Source organism: Accipiter gentilis, chromosome 6 (assembly GCF_929443795.1).
Source record: "Accipiter gentilis chromosome 6, bAccGen1.1, whole genome shotgun sequence".
In the NCBI taxonomy this organism is placed as follows: Eukaryota; Metazoa; Chordata; class Aves; order Accipitriformes; family Accipitridae; genus Astur; species Astur gentilis.
The window spans coordinates 5,417,885-5,443,051 of NC_064885.1; the positions used below are offsets into that span (position 1 = coordinate 5,417,885).

Sequence of the window (25,167 nt, forward strand, 5' to 3'; positions counted from 1 at the left end):
AACCGGGGGGGCGGCAGAGTGAAGGGGGGGGGGGGGGGCGGTGTGTGCGCGCGTGAGGCGATGGAGCAACCGCCGCTATCTTGTCCCTCGCGGCGCGCCGTCCGCCTCCCGCCCCGCGCCGAATCGCGCGCTCTCTCTCTCTCCCCCCCCCCCCTTCCCACCCCCGGTGTGTGGCCCCTCTTCCTACTTCCGGTGCCGGGTCTATAAGAGCCGCTTCCGGCCGGGCGCGCGACCTGCGGGTGGGCCCCGGCGGTGGAGCGGCGTTTTCCCGTGCCGGCAGCTCGCGCCGCCTTGCGCCATGAACGCCCGCGGTGAGGGGTGGGGCCAGGCCGTTACCGGGGCAACGGGCTCTCTGTGTGGAGAGGAGGGGGAGGGGGGGGGGTTTACCGGTTTTTTGGGGGGGGGGGGGGCTGGGGATGTCGGTGCCGGCGGTGACGGCTGCCCGTTGTCCCTCAGGGCTGAGCACGGAGAAGGCCGCCGCCTTCAGCCGGCGGCTGCGGGCCGAGCCGCAGTTCCTGCTGGCCCAGAACGTGGCGACGTGCAACGACCCGCTGGAGGTGTGCTTACAGCGGCAGGTGGTGCAGGACACGGTGCAGGTCTTCCAGCACGCCGTCCCCGCCGAGGGCAAACCCGTCACCAACCAGAAGAACTCCGGTAAGGGCTTCGCTGGCTGCCGGGGGGGGGGTTGGGGTTGGGGTGGGGGTTGGGGGGGCTGCTCCTTCGGCGGCTGTGGCGTTTGGGGAATGAATGATGTCATGGTGACTGGGCTCCTGGGAGCGATGGCTGCCTCTGGAGTCCTTTCGGAGGGCTTCGGAGCCAAATTGAATCCCCGCAGCGTCCTCTTGAGGTAATAACAGTCGCTAGACTTGCGGCGGCTGCCTGTTTTTCCCTTCTGTGTAGTACAAGATAAAATCAGTTGAGAGAGCTGCGTTCGCAGCAAAAGGTTTGTGAACTTCTTATGAGCTTTTTCGGTATGTACGGTCTCAGCCAGAACAGTGGGCCAAAGGCTCGAGGCGCAACGGTGTCGTGAATCTTGTCTTTAAAAAAACCCCAGCAAACCTTACGTAGCTCTTGGAGTACAGACATTCCAGTTTAATTCTCGTTCCTTTGATCTCTCAGGGAGATGTTGGATCTTTTCCTGTCTCAATGCAATGCGTCTTCCTTTCATGAAGAAATACAACATTGAAGAGTTCGAATTCAGCCAGTCGTATCTATTTTTCTGGGATAAGGTACAGTAGCACAGGTCGCAGGTTGTGCTAGGACAGCTTATGCAATTGGCAGTTAGTATTGGGGCAGAATTTCTTTTAGGCTGGGCTGTCTTAACAATCCGGGTGGAAAACATACGTGAGAAGAAACTTCAAAAGTTGTTTAAATACCTATTTTAAAAGTAGGTCGAGCAAAGTGGGACTTTCAGCTTGAGAAGAAAGTTGTCAAGATGTTCATGTTTTGGAACAGTAAAAGACTTCTTTCAAGTGTCCTGCGTATTTTGCAAGTTACTTGTAGGATGCTCAGGGGAAATGTGACTCTTAACTTTCTGTTGAGGTTTCGGTTGCATTTGTGACCTACTGATCTGCCAGCTGTGTGCCTGCTTTTTTTCCCCCTAAGGGAAATAGAGAAAATCTAGTACAAGTTTGGGCCAGGGTTCATTGCATAACTTCTGTTTCATATTTCCTATTCCCCTACCCTCCAGCTCTGTACTAACTCACTCCTAAACATTTGGTCTGTAACAGAAAGAAGTTTATAGGATAAGCCCTGGAATGCTAGAGGGAAAATAAGGACTTCAGTGGATGAGCAGAAGGTAGCTTTACCTAGTTAGGAATTTGAAGAACCGAATACTCAGCAATTAATGCATAGTATGTCAGACTTGAAAGTTTTTTTCCTGTCTGTCTGTTTCAGGTTGAACGTTGTTACTACTTTTTAAATGCCTTTGTGGAAACAGCTCAGAAAAAGGAGCCTGTGGAAGGAAGACTGATACAGTTCCTGCTCTCTAATCCCACGAATGATGGTGGACAGTGGGATATGTTGGTTAACATTATTGGTAAGAGAACTGGTGACTAGGAGTGCTTCCTGAAATTGCACGTTGTTTTGAGATGAGGAACGAAATAGAAGAAGAAATTGAGTTTGAGACCTGGGAGTCTGTGAAGGAACATGACGCCATTAACCACTACCTTTTTTTAATCAAAGACCTTTTTCATGCCAGTTTATAAGTAGTAGGCTTAAATCTTGTCTGGGTTCTTCACTCTTCCATATTGCTGATGATGGTAGAAGCTCAACAGAAGTAATTAGATATCCCAGACTTTTCATTTAGTAAAAAGGTTCAATCGCCTTTTACTTCAGTCATCAACTCGACATTGTTTATTTATATCCATGTGTACAATTTTTAGGGCATGTGGTAAGGAAAAAAACCCATTGCTAGGCTAGGGTGTGTCTACAAGGCAGAAGCAAAACTACTTACAGAGTTGCAGCCTGGAGAAAGATGGTATAAAGATCAGTGAGAGGGAAATGATGTGGAATGTGGCAATGCTGGTCTTGAAAAGATCCAGCTTAAGTACGAACTTCCTTACACGGATTAAGGAGATACTTCTCTGTGTTTGAATTACACTAGCGCTTGCTTTCATTTGTATTGTGAAACAATGTGACACCTTTGTAAATCAACAAGGCAACAATATAAGTTTAGAATCACAAAAGGAATTTGCTTCTTTGAAGCCTGGAGGTTATGTTTTTTCCCCATCCAATTGTTACAAATATGTAATCAAGGCAGAGAAGATTTTGGATGCTGCTGTTACATCCAGAGCCTCGTGTGGTGTGATCTTTGGTACCATAATGTAGGAAGCAAGTGAGCTGCTGCTGGTGCTTTATATATGTTGAACAGGAAAGGAGAATGGGAGGTTAGTCACTTAACCTTAGATAAAATACATGGAATAATTCAGAAGAGGCCCAGTTCTTTAGAAGATAGTTCTGGAGCTTAATTTTCAAGTAACCAGTTTTTTTTTTTCTGGTGAAGAGAGCTCCTTAAAAAGCACTAATTAGTTTAGAACTTTTAAGTGTTGAATTAAATGATACTGAGCAGCTCAGGGATTCCACTTTTTGGGACCTCTGTGGAATGCGGATCAGAGGTCAAGATTCAGTCACAAATTAAAATGTAAACTTTGAATACTTGTAACCTTTAAATAAGAGACTTTCCCTTATAATCTCTGCACAAAACCCAACTATATTTAGCTTTTACGTGGGTATAAGCAGAAGCATGAGCACCTACTGTGTGGAAAACGCAGTTGTTAACCCATAGTTTTATTACTTTCTTTTAGAGAAGTATGGTGTTGTCCCCAAGAAATACTTCCCGGAGTCTCATACCACAGAGGCTACTAGAAGGATGAATGAGATCTTGAATCATAAGGTAAAATTGATTTAGATGATATAATTAAGGGGAAGGAATGGGAATGAACCTGCTCCGAGTGTTCCTAGCCACCCTAATTTCTCTTAAGTATTAAGTGCATCTCAGCAACTTAACTTGCTTTTATTCAAAAAACAGCCTAAAGTCTCAGCAAAGTCTGATGTTAATCTTGAAACATGGAGCAGGAAGGTGTGTTTATGGAAGATGGCCATTCCCAGGCTTCAGTAGCTTGAAAGTACCTTACATGCTTTTAGTAGCGATTGTTCCTAATCCTCAAATTTCCAACATGTTATTTCTTGATATGTGGCTGATTAAGTCTTTCTGCAAAACTAGCACTTGGCATCTAGGTGACTTTTTTCCACCCCCTCAGTATTTCATCTACTAGTATGCCAAGGTTTCTAGAGATTACTGCCAAACTTGATGGAAAGTATTTTTCAAAACACTGAATCTTAAAAATAAGCTTTCAGTATGGAAGTGTGCAGCTTTGTCTGAAGGAAGGTGTAAGCTCGCTCCCTGAACTACAGGAATGAATTGATCTGGGAAGATGCTAGTGTAGGTAGCTAGATAAAAAGGCAATTCAAGCATATTTTTACAGTGGGCTTTGCTTATTTTTTTCCAGTTCACATGCTACATGCTCAGGGAAAATTGCCTGCTGAAATCCACATAAAATATGTAAAATGTGTGCTGAAATGAGCTTAAATGTAATGAACAGTGTTAATGTTATTCTAGCCTTGAACATTGCAAACCAGCTGGTCTTGTGGGAGCCCCACTCACTGTTCCTGGCCTTATGGATGGTGACAGTAATGGGAAGCATGTGCTGCTCTTACTGCAATTCTGCATGCAGTGGGGAAATGCTCCATTCTTTTTATCAACCAAGAGATCAATTATGCATTAGAATTGCAAAATAAATTTTACAGTATGAAGACAGTCTGTTCTCTGTGAGTTACAGAGGTGGTGATGTGCATGGATGTTGCGGCATCAGTTATGGAACTGAAAGAAATCAAGCCTTAAGAAAATGGCTGTAAGCTTCACATCAGTGGTTGGAAAATAGTAATTAAGTTACAACTATTTCTTCATTTCTGATTATTTTTTTGTGATCTTTTAAATCAGTGAATTATCTTGATTTTATTTTTTTTAAAGAATTGATATCTAACAAAGCCTTCTGAAAGGGATTTTCTTTTCACTTTGAAAACATGTTACGGAGAGTAAAATAGGTGCTTGAAACAACCAGATAGGAAGTCCTGAAAACTGTTTAGGTGGCACCTTTCATACCCCTATAATAAAATGACTTTCTCTTTAAACAGATGAGAGAATACTGTTTGCGGCTAAGAAACATGGTGGAAAGTGGAACAATTAAAGGAGAAATTTGTGCTGCAATGGACACGATGATAGAAGAGGTAAATATACTTGTGTGACATGAATCTTCTTGGAACATGAGGCTAGAATGGATGAGATTTCTTGCTTACTCTTCGGTAGCTATTGGATCAGACAAAACAAGTGCCTTTTGTTTGCCTAACTAGGAGTGTTTTGTATGGCAGTGTGCTTGGAGGTATTCAAGTGAATTTTTTGAAGTGGTTTGTTGCTTATCTCATTCTGAGTTTTTTCTAATACTTCCAAATATCTTGAATTTATAGATTCTAAAACTATGATGTTCTACAGATACGTCTGCCCCTTTCTGTAGGAAAGCTGGTTTTTGTATCTGGAGAGATTGAAATAGTGGCCTATCAGGCTTTTATAAATAGTAGGAAAGAGGCAGGTTGAAAATTGCATTCTGATGGCTCTGAATGTAAAATCTTACAGCACAAGTGTTATTGCAGAAATTCCCCACAAGAGAGCAGAAAAGAACAACAAAAGGGAGTTCTCTGCATTAATGGAAAAGATGCAAGCTGAACACAAGGCTGAATCCAGCTGTGGTCAGATACTGAGGGGCAGTAGAGGAAGGAATCACAGCTTCTGTTTCTGGCTGTGTGAATTAACTCAAAATCAAATCGATCAGCAAGTCTGTAGTATGCAGTGTGTGTGTAGTGGCTGGCCCTCCATCTGTTCACACTGAATATGATAGTGCCGCATGTCACTTTTCTCATTCAGTAGTCCTCATATTTGATTCTTAAATAGCCAAAAGCAATTTTAAAAGTTCAGGATGTTTTATTTTGACCAAGTGCTTGTGCTTTAACAAAAAAAGTATGTATTTAATTTGTTTCTCAAACATACAAGGCAAAGTGACCCAGTGGTTTCAATGTCTGTCTTTAGATGACTCAAGAAATCAAATGTTTTGGTTGTGTGTTAGTCTTTCTGCAATCCAGTAAACATCAGTATTAGGCAGAACCTAACTTGGGCTATTTCTGTAAAGCTTCAGGCACTTCCACTAATATGCAAATATTGATTAATGTGTTGGTTTGGTTTTTGGAAATTCACCTTTGCACTTCATGTAAAAACCTGTAGCTTCTTTTTATCTAATTTTAAGGTTAGGTTAAAAAAGAAAACTGATTTGTGTTCCTTGGGTTATATTACTGAAACAAGCTTTTGAAATATATGCCTTAGTAGCAACAGTAATTCAGTGCTTTGAGCCTACCCCAGTATGTTGCCAATCAGCACTTAGTTCAAAAGTGAATTAATAAAACTTACATCCAGTGTGTGCCTCCAAAAGCCCTTGGAGGATTTTACAGCAGACATAAAAAGCTTCCTACAGATGTTCATTTTTAGGCCAATGACATACAGTTCACTGCAAAATGTCTCTTTGTTTGTTTAGAGCCTCTTGCCCTCTGTCAAGGAATCCTGGAACCGGCATTAAAGGCTCACTAACTGATTGCAGTTTGTTCTGTAAAAAGGTTGTGCTTAATTCTCTGATGTTAACACAGTATTTCCTCTCACAGCAGTAATAGTGGTTTGCAGCTTAAGTGGATTTACTTTCAATAAACATTGTAGCTGAAATGTACAATTGCACCTGTCTTGTATACTTTAAAAACACTTAGTTTTAGAAGTTTGAGATCAGTCTTATTTCCTGTGTTTATAAGTGGCATTGCAACTATTTTTGTATGTGGCAAAGCAGAACTTGGTTTTGTTCTGCGAAGTTTTATTTCCATAGCAAATCTTGGTTCACTCATGCTGGGAGGCAGTGCTTTAGTTAAAATGGGGCAGTTGTACTGGAACACAAGATTAAATATTCACTCCAGAACTGTATAAACATTCTTTTTATCAAACCAGTGCACAGCAGGTCAGAAGTTGAAATCAGTGCAGTGCATGTGATTGACTTTTTCTTCCTTTACTGTTCTCCTTTGTAGACTATTCCTTATCGGGAGTGTCCTTTTCCCTTCCTCACTCATTTTGTTTTTTAGTCTAAGCCACTATATCTTTGTTTTATCTTGGTTCTAGTTGTCACTAGAGTGATATAAGTCACCTTTTAGTTTAAATATTGCTAGAGGAAGCTTGTGAGATACTAAGAGATGGCTTACGATGGGTGTGGTAGCAAAACAATTGAGGGAGGCCATTCCTAGGCTCTACTGCCTCTGTTAACTTGAGACTTCTGTCTCCATCGTTTTCCTTCCTCTGGCTGGACTCTGCTTGCTCGTTGCTCTCCTCTTAGGCATTTTTGTTGCTTATTTTGTTTTTGTAGCCTCATTGCTCACCACTTGGGGTTGTCTAAGGTAATGCGGGTGTATCCACAGCAAATGCTACCTTTTGTGCAGTCTGTGCAAAATTAAATATTTATATTAGTTTAGGAATTTACATTTGCTCTTTAACATATTTATTGAGAAATAAATGTGTGAGTTCCTCCAGTAAAAAATTAAGCCCACACCCTTGTTTCAACATAATTAATCTCTTCACTTGTTTTCTTAAATTGCTTGGAGCAAGAACACCTTTATTTGTATTTTGTGCACAGCCAAATAGTGTTACTTAGCATGATCATTGCACTCTTTTTTTTTTTTTTTTTTACCATCAGCACAAAGTGCACACTAGCACAAAGCTAGTTCTTACGGAGCCGTAGGATCCATATAAATCAGCTCAACTAGCTCCAGAAAGAGTAAGTCTGCTTTGGGAAAGGTATTCTGTCTCCTCTTCTGTGGAAAGTCAGTGAGAGGAAATTGGGAAGATTGACAGCCTAGGAAAGCTGGCACAAACCACAGGCATTGGATCCTAGTGCAGAAGGTGCAGTTGAGATTTGACTCCCCCTTTTCTTGTTTTAAATAACCTGTTAGTTCCTTGCAGGGAAAAGTCTTGTGCTCGAGACGTGAACAGAGCTGAAGTAGACCAACGTTAGCTGAAGTAAAACAGATTCAAACCCATTTAAATATGATTGAATTCTCTGTCCCCAGAGTACCTGTGGCAGGTCCTGCTAAATATCCTTAAAGACAGTCATCTGGTTACACTGCCTATGAGTTAGCACATTTTATGATAAGCCCTGTGAGAAAGTACAGTAGTGATTCTAAAGTGCAGTTTCATATTCTGATTTATAGGGAGGCTGATGACTTAATCTGGTCAACTTTTTGTGCTAAAAATGAATAGAAAGCTGCCAGCTTCAAAGGATGGTCACAGTCAGCAGGCAGGGATCTTGAATTAAATTACATAACCTGCCAGCGCAACCCTAAACAGAGACTTTGTTAAATGTATTAAAACAGACAAGAAGATTATTCTAGGCTTTTGAAAAGAAGCAAAGGCCCATCTTTGAAATCCAAATGAACATTACAGGAAAAAAGGAATTGGTATAGGGGAAACACTGGGATAAAATGCTTTGCTGCATGCATGTTAGAAGGTCTGGTTTGTCTCTGCATGGGGCAAACCACGTGGTGGAACAGGTGATGCTGAATGCTTAAGCGTTTCTAGAATCACTTTGATAAAGTTTTTTTTTTTCCACTGTCAAGGTATCCTGGAGGAGCTTCAGAACTGCTGATGAAATGTTGGAATGAGACTGGGCAGTGTATTGGCTTTTGCTTTTGGCTGCTGCATTCCTAGGATAACTTGGAATTTCTGTGTTCAACCTTAAGCTTCTGTTTTGCCTGATGGTTTGCCTGAGAACGTAGAGCGTGAGAATGGAGAGAGATTCTGCTGATTTTCCTTTCAGATTGGTTTTGAACTGTTGAAACACCTAGATTTCCAGAGCCGAATGCGAATAATCCATGTGTGTACATTTATTCATGTTCTTCAAAGGTGCCCGTTAAGATCCCATTTCTCCAGTTGGTTCTCATGTGGAGAAATCCATTCGTCAGTGGCATTGCTGTGGTAGGAGAGGCAGACCTGCATGTTTCAGCAAGTTCACAGCTCTTTGCTTCTCTGGCCAGGTATTCAGAATAGTGAGCACTTGCCTGGGCAGCCCTCCGGAGACCTTCTGCTGGGAGTTCCGGGATAAGGAGAAGAACTACCACAAATATGGCCCTCTGACACCGGTCCAGTTCTACAATGAGCATGTGAAGCCTTACTTCAACATGGAGGACAAGGTTGGGGGTGCTGAAAGGCAGTAGCTTCCCGAGACCTTTTTTTGCTGCTAAGCCACTCATTTTCCACTGTTGCAAGTGTACTGTCCACCCCTGTAACTGCACCATATGGGATGGGTATCGCTTCCACAAGTCAAAGATGGCCCTGTGTTTATTCTCCCCATTCTCCTGTTTGTGCTCTACCCTTCAATTACCTGGGATCTCGCACTGCACTTCCGTGATGATTTTGTAATGATAAAATATGTAATGATCCAATCAGTCATAAAATGCTGTAAGACAGCAATTAGAGAGCAAGAATAACATGCAAAGCTCTACGCCACAGTTATGAGGTGAACTTACAAAACAAAAACCAAACAAACATAACCTTAAAAAGCCTGGTATTTCAGCCAAGTGGCTTGTTTGCTAATGGGACAGACAGCTAGCTGGGACAAAAGCAATTCTCTGAAATCCATCTAGATTTACTTCTCAAAGATTTCTGTTAAGTTGCACTTTAATTTATGATATCTTGGTTTTTGGCAGATTTGTCTAGTGAATGATCCTCGGCCTCAGAACCCATACAACAGGCTGTATACAGTGGAGTACCTGGGCAACATGGTAGGAGGGAGGAAAACACTCTATAACAACCAGCCTGTTGATGTCTTGAAAAAATTAGCTGCAGTGTCTATTAAGGATGGCGAGGTTTGTTTGTTTTTTCTTCATGGATGGCATGGTGAAACTGTTGTAATGTAAACCAGTGGGATATGGCCTAGACATGACTCTTCCTTCTATTTCTAGGCTGTGTGGTTTGGCTGCGATGTTGCAAAGCACTTCTATGGCAAGCTGGGAATCAATGACATGAATATGTAAGTAGAAAATCAAAACAGAATACCATTTGGAATACTTGGCTAGGACATAAACAGTCCTTTACTTTAGCTGTTTGAGAAACTAATTTGTACATACTTAAGATTATATACCCCAGAAGAGTATAATTAAGTAACTCGGCAGCAACAGGATTTTTTTTTTCACTTGTTAGCTAAAATCTGAATCCTTTAAAGAGGCACTACAAGTGTTCGTTAAATATTCTTACTAATTTGAATTGTCTAGTATCTGGTGAGAGAAACTCCAAAAGGGGTTACTTTTTGCATTTATTCTGACACTAAAAATACAAGTTGAACTTGCATGCTTGTGCACTGGCTTCTGGGACAGTGCAGTCTACTGATTCCCTGATTTACGTGAGAATTCTCCCTGGATCCTTTTTGATATTCCTTATGTGGTTTTCTAATAGATTTAATCATGAGCTGGTGTTCGGTGTCTCCGTCAAGAACATGAACAAAGCAGAACGATTAATCTTTGGAGAGTCAATGATGACCCATGCCATGGTCCTGACAGCTGTCACTGAGAAGGTAGAGTCTCCCTCCAAAAGTTCTGATGCTTTCACGGATGTATTTGAATATTCTGGCAGCTTGTTTGTGTTCTGGGCTCATTCACAGTGTGTAAGCTGTTCTGCTAGAGTTCAGCATGTGTGCCACAACACCCTGGTGCACAAGGCCTAGGTTGTCTATTCTGCCTGTGTTGTTTGTGTCTGAGTGCTCAAAACTATAAATATTTAAGAGGGAGGAAAGAATTTTAGACAAGTCAAGGGCTTCTTTCCTTCTGCCCACAAACTTTTACTGGAGAAAGGTAAAAGAAAGTCAGCTTCTATTTTTAAGATACCAGAAAACCTATGTTAACAGATTCTGATATATCTTGCTGAGCAGGAAATCCAGTAAGACAGCAAGTATTTCCTACCATGTCCCACTGCATGGGTTAGTCTAATACATATTTTACAGCGTGAAGCTCCTTCTGTTAAAATGCCAGTAGGAGGCACTTTGCAACAGTCTTAACCTCCTGCAGCTTGCTGGCATGTGAGCTCTCTGACCTACTCATAATTAGGGAAGGAAAACAGTGTCCAAAATAGCTCTGTGGCAAAAAGTAGGCTGAGATGAATCCACAACTGAATCTGCTCCTGGCAGTATAACAAAGCACATACAAAGTAAAAAGAACAACGTGAAAATTTACAACTTGGGATTATCTGCAATGTTGATGTTTTCCATTTATTTCCAGAAGCTGTCATTATTAAAGTTTCTTTGAAGTGATCTTTTCCTGTCCAACATGACCTTGGCTTAAGAAATAACAGTGTGCATATAACTGAAAAAAGTTTGTTTAAGCTCTGGGTTTTGAGGACTTGAGATGGGACTGCTGAGTCATAGGAGTTTTTCTGAGTTACTTTTTACAACCTAATATAATTTTTCCTGTTATGTTCTGCGTTCACAGTTCTTAACACTTCTGTTTTGTGTATCAGACTGCATTGAACGTATTTTAAAAGAAATCTTCATTGTTTTTCAGTTAGATACTAAAAATGATACTTTTCAGTGTTCAAAACCTATTCACAGCTGAAGTGTATACGTTTGTACTGATTGTAGCCAGTTACTGGCTGGACTTCATTGGCAGCTATAGTCTATGGTCTATATTTTCAAATTCATACTTTTGCATGCCTAAATGTATAGTTGCATAAAATGTGATCAAACGTGACTTCTTTTCTTTAAGAAAAGGATGTGTATAAGATCAGTATATGATGGATGGTATCCCTAAAATCAAAAGGTCATTTAAAAGAAATTATCCTAGAACAAGTTCAGCACTTCGAGGCTTTTCCACATTCAAAATGGACTAAGTTGTTTCTATGTTTTGTTTGAACATGTTGTCTTATATTAAACCTTAACTTAATCTAAAGGAGCTTTGATAAATTGTTGTAAAATGTAATACTGTGGATTTACCTACTTGATAAAAAGGCTTTGAAGATTTAAAAAATCCTATTACAATTTTACAATATAAATTGCTGTGGATTAAATGCACCTTTTGGTTAAAAACTTCATGTTCATAAACGTGTTCATCCCAGTTTCTGTCTGATAGCATCAAGAGTTGACTTATCCTTGGGCTGGTAGCTCTTATGTCTCATTTTAAGGACTGTCCTATATTTTTAAGTGAGAATAGAAGCAATACAACAATATTCCATTGAATATTAAAAAGGGATTTGTGGGGCGTTTTCCCGGTTAGTTTTTTGTATTAAAAAAAAAAAAAAATTAGTAGTGGAAGAATAGCTATTCTTTGGTTCCTCAAGGGACCTGCTATTTCCTCATGAGGCTGCTTGAAGGGAGGAACAGTTTACTTTGTGGCACAGCAAGCCTATGAAGCTGTTTTCAGTGCTTTTATGTACTTGGTAGATTTGAACCAGACTTCAGATACACGCAATGCAGGCTAGATTACTGCACACTTCTGAACACGAAGTCAAGTATACTTCATGCTTGTTAGAAGTCCTGTATAACTTGCAAAGCACCTGACTTGGAGCTGTATCCTTCAGCTAGATTCTTCAAGTGTTCGCACTTGCTCTTACTAATACTGTTCTAAATTGTTACAGTTGCTTCATTGCCCTTGTTCCTTTCCTCTCATTCCTAGTTTGAGCAAGTTGTGCATTCTGCATTTCAGAAGGCCCCCATGCCCTGATAGGCAATAGGGAAGGCTGCTTAAATTCTGTCAGTCAGTTAAGTCCGAACTTGAATTGAGTTTAATTTTTCTGGTTAAAATAAATATTTATTGCAGGCTCTCTTCTTGACCACATTTCCTCATATTTTATGTAAGTGGGTAGACAAGTATTTGAGAAAATTGCATTTCTCCAACCATTAGCAAGAAACCATTGTCTGAAACTTGCCAATGCCTGTAAGGCTTTTGGGAGTGGAGCTCTGTGGTTTACTGGTGCTGGATTTAGTCTTGGAAGGGTTGGCTGCTATAAACTTGCATGGTCCTTCACTACTGAATAGCCATCGACTTGTTTTGTCACAGGATGGGCAAGAAGAGGCATTTGAAAAATGGAGAGTGGAAAACTCCTGGGGTGAAGACCGTGGTAATAAAGGTAAAGTAATTTATAGTAATGGGAACAGAAAGCAGCTGAACTTAGTGTTTGGAAATAAGGAGGTGGAAGGGGGGAAAGGGGATATGCTGTGTGTCCTTCACCAGGACATGCATGAAACAGGCCTGCAAGCAGCATGTAGGATCACTGAGTTATGGTACTGTATTCCTGGAAGACAAACATTCTTCACTTAAATGGGATATACATCTAAGCAAGTAAACCAAATGTAAACATTGAATGGAGAAGCAGGAAATGTCACTGGATAAACTCAACACTGTGGTTGCAACTTCAACTGTAGAGGCAATTGCATTTTGGGGAGGTGGCCCTAAGTGATTGATGCTGACATTGTTTGACAGACAGGGCATCTTGGTCCCAAGAGCAGGAGGACAAAGTTGACAGAAGCACCTATGTTGGGGGCTAGAACTGGAACTCTGAATATAGCTTAATGATATTGGGCATATATTGTCTTTATACTACAGCTTTTGACAATCCAATAACCAAACTGTTCATTTTATTTATGGAAGGTATGGGAAGATACTAGTTGACTTTAGATAAAGTTCATATTTTATCAAAGTTTAAATACTTCATTATAACTTTAAGGTTGATTAGTTTATTGCTGTAAAGCTGCTTATTTTCCTAAGCAGTGTATACCAGTTTGCTGTTGATCACAAGTAAATTGCCAGCCACTATCCCTGCCAAAAAAACCCAGCAGTGGTAGGAGTTTGACAAGTGTGACGGGGAGAACAGAACCATTGCTATTTTGTTGCTCATAATCTTTTGCTGCAGAACACAAGTCTGGAAAAGCTGGTAGCATTAGACTGAAAATATGGTAGTACTTCTTTTCTGAGATACCAAGAATTCCAGTGGGCATGTAAAACTGATCTTTTAATAAAGGGACAAAAGATAAGAAATGCTTTGCAGTATCAAATAAGATAGGATCACTTCCAAGAGCTGCACTGTATAGAAATGCTTTCTCCTTCTAGTATGAAAGCAGAAATAAAGACTTCACTGCAATACCTTTAAGTGTACTAAAGTTTTTGGTGACAGCTCAGCTTGAATCTGTACACTCCTGCTGTCTTGTCTTTGGGACCTCATACTGGTTGTGTCTGATATTACTTAATCTTCCTGAGTCATGTGTGAAACCTAAATGGTTTATATTGTCTTCTAAAGGACTGTTCATCAATCACTGCAAGCTTTTACGTACTGATTTTGTAAATGAGGAAATGAGGGTATGGCTGCTTCCAGCTTGTGCTGTGAACAGCTGCAATGTAAACTGTTCTAGCTTCAACACCTGTCTGTAAAAAAAAAAAAAAAAAATTATTTAAAAAATCGTAATTCTGGTTGCCTTTCTGAAGCCATGCTGAAAACATGACCTGCAGCATCCTTGCAGTGTTTCTCTCTGGTATGACAAGCACTAGTAACAACAAAATCCACTGTTAACATGCAGTTCCGCTCATGCCAGGCTTTCTGTGTGAACTTGCTTTCCTGTTGAGGACTGTCTCAGCCTGCCTGCACTATTGTTCCTTTACAAAAGGTTTGTAAGTGCTGTAGGGCTGTAGCGGGGTGTATGTGCCAGCCTGGCATGGCACATGGGCAGGTAGTGTGGACAGAATGGTGAGTCACAGCTGAGCAGTGGTTTCAGAAATTGCTTCTAGTTGCTTCCCTGCTCAGTCTGGGAATGACTGGAGAGTGCTGCTCTGCCTGGTCTGGGGGGCCAGCTCTGCCATCCTCTGGCCCTCGGTGAGTGGGGCTGATGGTGTGAGAGCATTTCTACTTTGGTCTGCCAAGGCCTGCGGTCAGTCAGCTTTTCCTAAATGGAGTGAAAGGAAACTCCATGATTTTTGTCATCTCCTATCTGAGACGGGGGCGGATGTGGACTCAGCCATGCCATAAGCTCACTGATGAGCATGCCAAGCCAGACTTCAGTGTGTCCCACGGCATAACACAGTAGTCATTGCTGACCACATTTTTCTGTTGCACATTAATCCCAAATGTTGTGCTCACAAGATCTGGTATGGCTGAAATTTCCCAGGATGTCAGGGTTTTTCTTCTGGGAATAGACTATTTCCAGAAAACTCTATCTTAGGATGTGGTCTTATTCATAAGCTTTTGGTATCTTACACATGAACAGCTAACTAAAATGTAGAATATTCTTGGAGCAGTGTCTTAATTTATGTTCTTGGTCTTGCAGTGGTGTCTGTTCTTAGTTAGCAATATACATTCACAGCAAAGTATTCCAATAAAAATGTTTAGTCTTGAAAAAACAATGAAACCGTGTTGATGTTCAGCCTTCAAGGCTCATCAATGTGGCAGTAATAAAATATACTTTGGAATGTTGGATTAAGTAAAGAAGCCAAATCAATACTAGAAAGAAGTAACATCAAAACTTTCCTTGCCTCCAAATGTGAACTAATAACTATTTTGTTAAGCACCTTTATGTATAATAGAGAATATAAAATATAAAAATGCCTGGTTAGTTGTGCTCTTATTGTCAGAACACTTTATTTTGAGACACTCCAGATACTTGATTTGTGATGTTAGATGCTACTAGTGATAGAGGAATGCTTCCAGGCAGGAAGTGCCTTACTCGGCTTGCTTTACAACTGCTCAGCGTGGACTTTGGTTAGTACTCCAAACATTCTGAAGTTAACAGGTGTCTGTCAGCAACTTTGTGCTACCCATATATGCTCCTTGGCCAAGGTTCAAAGTTGTTCTTTATTAGAACTGGAGAAAGACAGGACTCAATTTCAGGATATTGGCTATTACTCCCAAACCACAGTGCAGTAGACTGAAGCCTGACACTGCTAGTAAAAGTTGTACCTGTTGACCTGTGACTGAACAGCGGCAGTTCTTGCTAGCGTTACTGGGCTGGAGCATCAGTGAATGCTCTGATGGCACTGTGGAGGCTGGGATCAATACATGTGGAGAGCAGCATGCATTTTTGGCTTCATTTTAAGCATGTAACCCAAAATCAAAAAATAAGAACTACAGCAACTAGAAATGAAAAGTGTAGTGCCTCAGCCTTTAAGTTCGAAATAACACTAAATTAACCCAGTTACCTAGTCTTCTTTGCCTATTACTTTCAACTTGTTTACTGGCTTTGTAAACTTAACTTGCAACTTGGTTTGCAGTAACAGTTTATCCTCCTTAGACATCATCTCTTTTCCAAATATGGATTCACTTTTCAAGAATGAGTTCTTCTAGAGCCATTTAAGAGGAGCAAGTTGTTCCTTTTGAAATATAATAGGACCCCACAGTGACTAGAATAAACCCTGCCTGTACCTTGTATGCATGTATTGTATGCATGCCATCTATGTGAACTTTTCTGGGTGAGTCACTGTCATTTATCTGTTTTGTACTGGTAGAGACCACAGTCTCTGGAAAAAGTCTTGCTCACTGTCTATATTTTGTTTTGGTTAGGGAGTTGCCTGGAAAAGTGCCTTGACAGAAAATCCCATCAGAACTAGGAAGCTTGACTCTTTTTCAGACTACTTTTTTCAGGGAGGCGAATCCCTGAATGATTTCCTTAGGTATGACCAGACAACCCACTGTTGAGCTAAAGGCAATTGGACATACTCTTCAGAGTCTATTCTCAAACATTAGAAGAGGTAACTTCACAGGGTTTCCTCCTCTTCCTCCTGCCCTGCTTTTTCACTCTTCAGCGTCCAGTACTAGTTGGTGTAGGAGGGTGAAGATTTGTAGTCTGTCCTAGCTCTCTTGCTATGCCACTGAATCTGTCCGGCAGTGATTTTTTTTTCTTATCTGCCTTGTTAAGGAATTGGGAAGCTGTGCCTGGTTAAGTCCGGTGCAGATAATCAGAATCCACATCAGTAAAGAGACAGCCAAGAATGATGTTAAACTTGGCACATCCCAGTTGAGGCCCAGTTGGGTGTGGGGAATACAAGTAAGCCCCAACTCTGTTATTTCTTGGACAGGATGATAAAGGGTACAGCCTGCAACAAAACACCAGAGACTAGATTTTGAGTCATTAAAAAAACCAAGCAAACAAATGGCTTCTCATTGGTAGGAAATAGAAGTGGCTTTTTTTCACATGGGGGGTCCCTCTTGCTTTGCTCTGAGTACAGTTTAAGGTGCCAGGTGACACCTGTTTCCCCAGATTTGCATGGTGCAGGACTGGAAAGACTGTGACTCCTAGTTTGGGTATTGTTAGTTACATACATTCTGCAGAGTGGGCAGAACTGAATTCTTGTGGTAGCACTTGTCCTGGAGAAGGGGAAGCCCTGGGAATAGCCTAGCATTGCCTCTCCTAATTTAGTAATTACATTCATATCTGTTGTAAAAGTGTTTCTTGGAATCCTCTCTGTTTTTCCTCAAGAAATGAACACAGCTGCTGACAAACATTGCTTGTTTTTTGAGTTAGAAAAGTCACTTCCCAGTCAAATATTTCCTCTCTGTTTTACTGGCACTTTGTCAACCATACAGGCAAGTTTAATTATTCTGCTTACTCTTTTGTTCTGGAGACACAGTACATTATTACCTCACTTTGAACCCAGCTTATCCCATCGGATATCTTTTTTTAAAAGCAAGCAAGAGGGGAACACTAAATCACACTATCACATCCATTTGATAGGGGGTCCATCTGCTTGTTTTGGCATGAACAGAACTTTCTTGTGATACATCTCCAGCTAGAAGTCAGCTCCCTTTTGACTTTTTTAATCTCTTGTACTGGCTGTTGCATGCATACTCTTCTGCATGAAGACATTTTAAGAATTTAACTGTAGACATTTCGTGTCTGTATTTGTATATGTGTGTATATATGTATCATCCCGTAAGTACACTATGACAGAAAGGCATTTAATTTGTCCTCCCTGTGGAGGAGTTACGGCACAAGCATGAAGTGGCTTGTACTAGGTCCTTTGGGAACTTCCGAGGGCTTTGTTTTCAGGTGCCCAAATATAGGTTATGCAGTAACTCACCGGCTGTTCATGCTTGACTGACCTCTCCCTGGCCAGCATCTTGTCAGTTTTAAAATGCTGTGTGTTCAGGTTTTCCTTTGGGTAAGTTAGAGAAATGTGGACCAGCTTCATACACAGCGGAGTACACTTCTGTAGTCAGGTGCTGTGTTCTGTTACAAGGTGATGCTGTTCCAAGTTCTTTGCTGTATTCTGGCCTTAACATACAAATGGTTTGAGTTGAAGCAATCAATTAATTACCTGAGGTAAAACTTTATTGTGTACCCTGCCCAGAAATGCAATAAACTTTTCTGTTTCTTTTTTACTTCTGCCTGTTACCTGGATGGAGTGCAGAGCTCAGGGTTGCCTTAGGCAGGCTCTTAGGTATATATATTGCTGCGTATAAAGTATGTGTCTCCTTTTAATGAAGAAATCGATAATGGCTTTCATTGTGACACTGGGCACAGGCCTTCTTCTCAAAGAGCGACCTTACTTATTTGCATGTTCTGAAGTTCTGCTTGATGTTTCCTTCTTGTTCAGACACTGCGATCCTAATCAGCACTGTCAAGCTTTGAGATACAGGATGTCAGAAGCAGAGTTCATTATCCTCTCAGGGTGCAATTACTTGTTGGCTCTTGGGAGTGAGAGGTTTTTGTGTGTCCCAAGAACTCATATCCTGAAGAGAGAATAATCAAGGCAGCTCCTTTTGGCAGTGTTTCCAAAATGGCTTCTAGCTTGGATTACAATTGATAGGGTTTTTAATTTATGGGAATTATCTGATTTCTTGCTTTAGAAACAAGATGGTGTAGATAGATGCATTTATTGTCTATATTCTTTGGACATTTTCTTGTTTCATTTGATTGTGTGATGATACTGTATAAGGACATGAGGAACTTTATTACACAAAGTCTTCTCATCTGTCTTCTAAATGCTTTCTTTCTCCCAGCCACTGTTATTTTCAGTTCACCTTGAATAGTTTGTTTCCAACAGTAGCTTTCTGCTAAAACCTGTGATACTCTAAATGTGACTTCCCCCCCACCCCAGTGCAAAGGCTGTTCACTGAAATTCTCAGTAAGAATTATATTAAGGGAGAAAATTAAGATTTAGTTCAGCCGAATTGTGATTTAAGTGGCTTTATGTTTGAGGAAAGCAGGTGGCCTCCTCTTACTGCAAGAACTAAAACAGCAAAGTGTTCTTAAGCTGAAGATGGTTTGGCTATTCACCTGGAAAACTTCCTTTTTCTTAACAAGGTCCTGAAAACTTCTAAAGCCAGAGACTCAGTTAATCATACATTCTGCCTTAAATGCCCTTTTTCTTTTTTTAAGGCATTGTAATTGACTTGAGTATTCTCAATGCCTATTTTAACAGAGGAAGCATAAGTGATGAATATTCTGGGTCTTGTTTTTCCTAGCAGGCTTCTTGCTTGTCTTTTACTGCACATGAAGTACATCCAGTTAGCCTATATGTTAATTTCTTTGATTATTTTTTTCTTTGTCTTGAGAGATATGAAGTATGACTAGGTCCTGGTTGTAATGCATAGGTGAAACGTGTATATATGACTGCTTCACTGTATTGGTAATGGTTCTCTATTGTAATGACTTGTTTTCATCTCCAGGTTACCTGATCATGACTGATGACTGGTTTTCTGAGTACGTGTATGAAGTTGTGGTGGATAAGAAGCATGTACCAGAAGACATCTTGGCAGTGATGCAGCAGGAACCAATTGTTTTGCCAGCTTGGGACCCTATGGGGGCTTTAGCCAAGTGAACTACGGAATATTTGCCTCTTAACGGTCAACCAGAAGTAGATGCAATAGAGAATTCCAGTGGTTGGAAGCCATAGCCAAATGATAATGTGACCAAGCACTCAGCATGGTCCGTATTCTTGAAATGTAAGTTAACGGTTTTGGGGAAATAGCGCTTTACTGACTTGGCTGAATAAAGCTCTCAGACAGGCTACTGTGCAAAACTAAAAAGGGAAAAGGAAAAAAAACTCATAATGAAAACATGTTACAAGTACTGTCAATGGCAGTTTGATTTTACTTTAAATTTTTACTAAAAATCAGTGTAGTAACTTAGTAGAATTATTTTGACCAGTGTTTTCCCTAGAAAAGATGGCCACAAAAGGCCCTTTAGAATTAACAGCTAGGTGATAGAACAAATACATCAAGATACCTATAAATTAACCATCCATGGTCCGACTTGTACCATAAAAGAATGTCCAAAATATTTTATATATTTACATTTTAGTTTTGCTGCAGTTTTGGAGGGGACCTAAGAATTGAAACTGCTAAAAATTATCTTTTAGAAAATTTTCTCTTCCAGCAGAATTTGGGTGGAAACGGTTTCCTTGGGGTTTCCAGTTTCACTTATTATTCTTCCATTATTGAGCTAGGACTGGATAACCCATATCAAGGCCCAGCGCTATGCCTGTGTGCACAGGAGCACTATTTTTCGGTTATATTAGCAAGAACAACTATAAGTGTTCACAGGTGGAGTTAGTGTCATGCTCAACAGAAAAAAAAACAAACACATTTTAATTGCTGCATTTTATTTGGATGTTTTAAAAAAACCAAGATGGTGCTATGAAGCTTTTGAATAAACACTTTCTAAAGTGACTGGTACAGTTCTGTTTTCTTTTTTTAAATGAAACTCATGTGACTAATGAAATGGGAAATTAGTGACCCACAAACAAATCTAAGTGAGCCAGAATGTGAGCACATCAGGAAAACATGCTGCTTTATGTTCTCAGTAGTCAAAGATGCTCTTCTCACTGAACAAAGATAAACACAAACATAGTATCTCATGCACTGCAGGCACTCAAATAGTTTGAGCACAGTACTAATCCTTTGATTTAAATTGTGCCAAAATGGCAAGCTGTCTTTCTGTGTAATGTGACAATTTTCCTGTTCTTTACTGGGTTTAGTCACAGGCAAGTAAGAGGGTAAGTAAAGATAACTGCACAAACACAACTGCCAGCTACCATGGGTAGCAGATAGATGTTGCTTAAGTTAAGTGCAAGCAAAAAAAGGATGTTTGGTATGGCCATGGTACTCTACAATTTGGTTTGACTTTTCTGCCATTTGGACTACAGAGGTAGAAAGTTATTAAAGGATTATCAAAGTGTATCTTAGGTTAGTTACACAAATGTGTGTGTATATGTATGTGTACATACTTACATATATTAAAAATGCCAAGCTAAATCCTGTCTGCATGTTGCCTGCTAAACTAAATCCAGGTTAGGGTTTGTCTAGGCATCATCCAAGATGATTCAACTTGCTGTGATTAACATTTCCTGAAGTGGGCAGGAGTGCTGGTTAGAGAAGATAATTTGGTGTGGAACAGCAGCAGGAGGTTATTGTTACTGTCCTTGAGTGATGTGTTTTAAGAGTCTGTGCCCTTTGCAGTGTTTTCTGCAGAGGTAACAAAGCTGTTCTGGAGATGTACAGAATATATCTTGGCAGTACAGTGATACTAATAATTGATGCCCTTCTAGCAAAATTCAGTTTGTTATTCTGGGCTTATGTCAAAAGGTTTTCTGTCATCTCAAGAACTATGAAGGTACAGGAGCAAATGGCTGTTGCTCTTGGCTTGCCTTTTCTAGTAGCAATGGTCAGAAGCAATAACGTAAAGCTATAGCTTCTAGATTTTCCTAATCTAGAAGACTCCAAGTTCAATGCTCAGAACTTTTTCTGTGTCTCCAGACAGGTAGATGACCTTGCTTTCTACAGTGTTGACTGGCACATGTGTGCATCAAATGGTTATCTTTCTGGAAGTTTGGGCATACCCTTTAATTAACAGGATATTGTTGAATGGTTGATCTGTCAAATATACTTAATTATCACATTATTGCAAAATATTTTGCCACCATTTCTGATTTATACTCTATGCTCATCAAAATATGATCTCTAGCAAGCCATGCAAATGTATCATGTAAGGAACAGTGCCTAGCCAAAAGTAACTGGATATGCAAACAGAGTATGCAGAACAGGTGTGAACTAAGTTTGAGTGGTGTGGAAAGAAAAATATAAAAATGTCATGGTTGATCACATACTCTTGTAGAAAAAGTAATGTAACATTGGGGTGTATAAACAGAGAAATAGCCTCCAATAGATGCAAAGTTACCCAGCTCTGCCTAAGACTGTTGGGGAGTGAGCTGGAGCACAGTATCTAGTTTAGGGTACTCCACCTCAGGTCAAATGCAGACCAAAATGAGTGTGGAGAAGAGCAGTAAGAATGATCAGAGGACTTGAAACTGTGATTAGTAAAAGGCTGTTTAGTCAGAGAAATGGGGACACATCATGCTCTGAACTCATAAATGGATGCTTTAAAGAAGGGAATTTTGTTCAAAAAGTCATGGTCTTCAACTGCAGCAAGATTTAGTGAGATTAGGAAAAGCTTTCTGGTGATAAAAATTGTGAAGAACTGGAATAGATTGCCTGAGGATGTGTGATGCCTCCATTGGCAGAGATCTTTAAGAACAGGTTACAGAAGAACCTGTCAGAAGTGGCAGTGGTAGAGTCGACCCTGCCTTTTGGCAAATGGGTGGACCACATGATCTTTTCAGGTCTCTTTTGGCTTTACAGGTCTGTGATGCGCAGTCTCTACCTCATGCTGTGTTATTGCATCAAGGCGAGTAAACAGTCTTGTACTTGATGCTGAACCCTGGTGCCCCTGAAACAAAGCCAAATCTCTTGGGAAGCTGTATTAAGCACAATATTTTGATTATGACTAATGTATGTGGTGTTTTGGGGCCTTTTTTTTCTTCCAAAAGGTCAGTGGTTTAGTCTTTCAAAATCTTTCTGCTTATGACATTACACTAGTTTTTCTATTTCCTTTATGCTATCTATGAGAGGGGGATAGCAGCCAAAGAGAGTTAAATTTTTCTCCTGAGTTTAACTGACTAACATTTTTGTTGTCCATGGCAGCACTGATGAGGATTGAGTTTGACAAATTAAAAACTGTTTCCAAGCCAGTTTTTTGTTAATTTGAGTATTTAAAAGTATTGTCCAGCATGTGCTTATCTCCACAACTCTTGCCCAGATATTTCCCTGTACAGCTTATACAATAGTATGTTTTTTTCCCTTCCTTCAAATAAGCACAGAAAATCCACATGGCTAAAACACGTTATAGGAAATGAAGCCAATCTGGCAGAAACGGTTTTGCATTTGTGCCCAGCAGTTTTATAAGTTCTTTGTAAGAAGGAATGGGGAAGAGGAAGGGAAATAGATCTGTCAAAGCGAGAGCTGTGTTTCTTCTGTTTTGAGGACTTAAGGGCAGCTGAACAAACTGTTCTAAGGTTCATGCTAATGACACTCTGAATTCAAGACTGGCACAATATTAGGTAGGATATTCTGTTTTTGCTAATGTGTGGTAACAGCCCATGAAAACCAGTCCTGTGCCTTTGGTAAGAATCAACAGCTGCGCACTCTTGCTAAGTAGCTGTCTTTGTTATCCATACAACAGACTGTCATGTTTTAGGGCAAGTGGGCTTGTTTTTAAACAGTAGTTTGAAACATGAATAAACCCAGTATGTATAAAATTATTTCCCATTAACAGCTCCTGTTGATGTGATGTTTACCGGATCACTCTGCCCTTTTGTCCTAAAGGAAAAATCACTAATGTGATCAGCAGTCCTCATCTGGGGGATTAAGAATTGAGACAGTTGAGCAGATGATTGAGAGGCCATATGCGCTGTACAGAGGCTGAGGAAGTTTTCCTGCATAACATGAGGCACAACTGGATCCAGAAGAACCTCAGTCTCTTCCGAGGTGCATGGAAGTTAAGAGTACAGCCTGGAGATGACAGAATGGATTAGCAGACTTGGCCCAGCACCTCTCCAGCAGGGTAGTATGGCAGCATGTAAACGAGGAACAGGCTACTTAACTCCTGTCACTTTGCAGGACATGGTTCAGAGATGATCAAAAATTAAACACTTTCCAACTGATGGAATGGAAATAATGTGGAAATAAGCCTAGCTTGCTACAGGTTTAGTCTCTCAGCAAAGAAAGCTCTGTGCCTTACGAACTGTAAATTAACATCCAACTGGTAAAAAAGATGCTTGGGTTAGAATAAAAAACCAAACCCAATTCATGCCCACTGTGTTTCAGTGCTGCTTCTTCCTTTAGTTTATATCCTTTGCAAATCCTTAAAAAGGCTTTTGGATTGTTGAGAAACCAGCCATCTAACAGGTAGTTTCCTTTTCCAGTTTGTCAACAAAACCATGTAGTTTTCATGTGGTAATTCAAAGACAGTTTCTCTGACAGGTGGAGAAAAGTCAAAAGTCAGAAAATATTAACTACTGCTAACTAAGAAAAGGAAGAAGCAGGAGGAGAGGTTACGTGTAGTGGCAGTTTGTAGGTTCTCAGGATCAGATTTCTCCACCCAAATGTGCTCTCAAAGCAGTTGTAGTGGAAATAGCAAAACCTCTCCAAAACTCATCTAACTCCCCGATGTGTATCCCAACACAGTCAGCTTAGAAAATAGCAGGGAAAGACAATCAGAATTTCTTTTATCCCAAAGCCAATCTTAATAGCTTCTAAATGTAGTCTGATTCCTAACTAAGCAAAAGATGGGAACAAATAAATACTCAGGATTTGTTTGTTTTGTGTTATTTGGAAGATTGTTCCTATCCTCTTATTGGCAGTGAATCAGAGACATGCTTGCAGGATTATTATTAATCTCTTCTTAGCACAGCTGGTACTACTGTTATTAGGTAATTTGATTGATGCTTCCCATTCTTGTGCAGGCATTGGTAACTGAAATCTAAAGCTGCTCTATCTGTTGAGAACTGTGGAAGTGTTTGAAGTTATGTCTTGTGTAAAGTTCATTTTCTTCCTCTTGTTTTTTCATACTTTCCCTAAATCATTAGGGTTTTGCCCACCAATGCACAAAAGATTTAATGAAATTTTGGAACTGACTCAGTACAGGACCTGAAAGTTTTTCACATGTGGGATAAATAAGTGTCATAATGTTGAGGTGTCTGCCTGAAATCTCAAGTCTGTTATTTATATTATGTCCCAAAGGCTCCAGACTGTTTGGCAAGAAATTAAAAAAAAAAAAAAAAAGAAAAAGAAAAAAGAGCATGCTGCTGCAGAAGACATTAATTGGGGGGGGGGGGGGGGGGGGGGGCGGGAATCAACTGAACAAAAAGGCCAGGATAATTCATGAAAGGTGGTTTTGTGTTCTTAATATGCTGGTTTTCACATTACAGCTTTGTATGCCCTACAAAAATAACTAAGTACTGACATTGGGTGCCACTGATGTGAGCAGATGAAAGCAATTTAACTGCAAGTGTTGACCAAGATGAATGGTATGCAATATTGTTTCAGAACTTGTTAAAAGAACCTACACTTTAGCAGAGACTAAGATGGAGAAGAACCTCAGACAGAGGTCATGATGCCTCTAAAACTTAAAAAAAAATAAAAAATAAAAATAATCTGTAAAGAGCAGAAGGACCCAAAGTAGAGAGAATTTATTTCTTCTAAGAGGGTAGAAAAAGTGAGTTTGGAAA

At 40.3% G+C, this 25,167-nt stretch overlaps 1 protein-coding gene across 1 annotated transcript; it reads left to right on the forward strand.

Moving 5' to 3' along the window:
- The first annotated feature begins 200 nt into the window (after nt 1-200).
- BLMH (bleomycin hydrolase) lies at nt 201-20,273 on the forward strand. The gene is made up of 12 exons (XM_049802810.1): nt 201-311; nt 457-654; nt 1,120-1,229; nt 1,897-2,038; nt 3,306-3,394; nt 4,696-4,788; nt 8,668-8,823; nt 9,340-9,498; nt 9,595-9,662; nt 10,085-10,202; nt 12,676-12,745; nt 19,271-20,273. Exons 1-12 carry the CDS (start codon nt 299-301, stop codon nt 19,420-19,422), a joined length of 1,368 nt encoding a protein of 455 aa, XP_049658767.1. The 5' UTR covers nt 201-298; the 3' UTR covers nt 19,423-20,273.
- The last annotated feature ends 4,894 nt before the right edge of the window (nt 20,274-25,167 follow it).

What these genes read in the sequence shown, in the direction of transcription:
- BLMH (XM_049802810.1), top strand. An exon ending in ATCTATTTTTCTGGGATAAG is followed by an intron (nt 1,230 to 1,896) that starts GTACAGTAGCAC and finishes TGTCTGTTTCAG; the next exon opens with GTTGAACGTTGTTACTACTT. An exon ending in GGAATCAATGACATGAATAT is followed by an intron (nt 9,663 to 10,084) that starts GTAAGTAGAAAA and finishes GTTTTCTAATAG; the next exon opens with ATTTAATCATGAGCTGGTGT.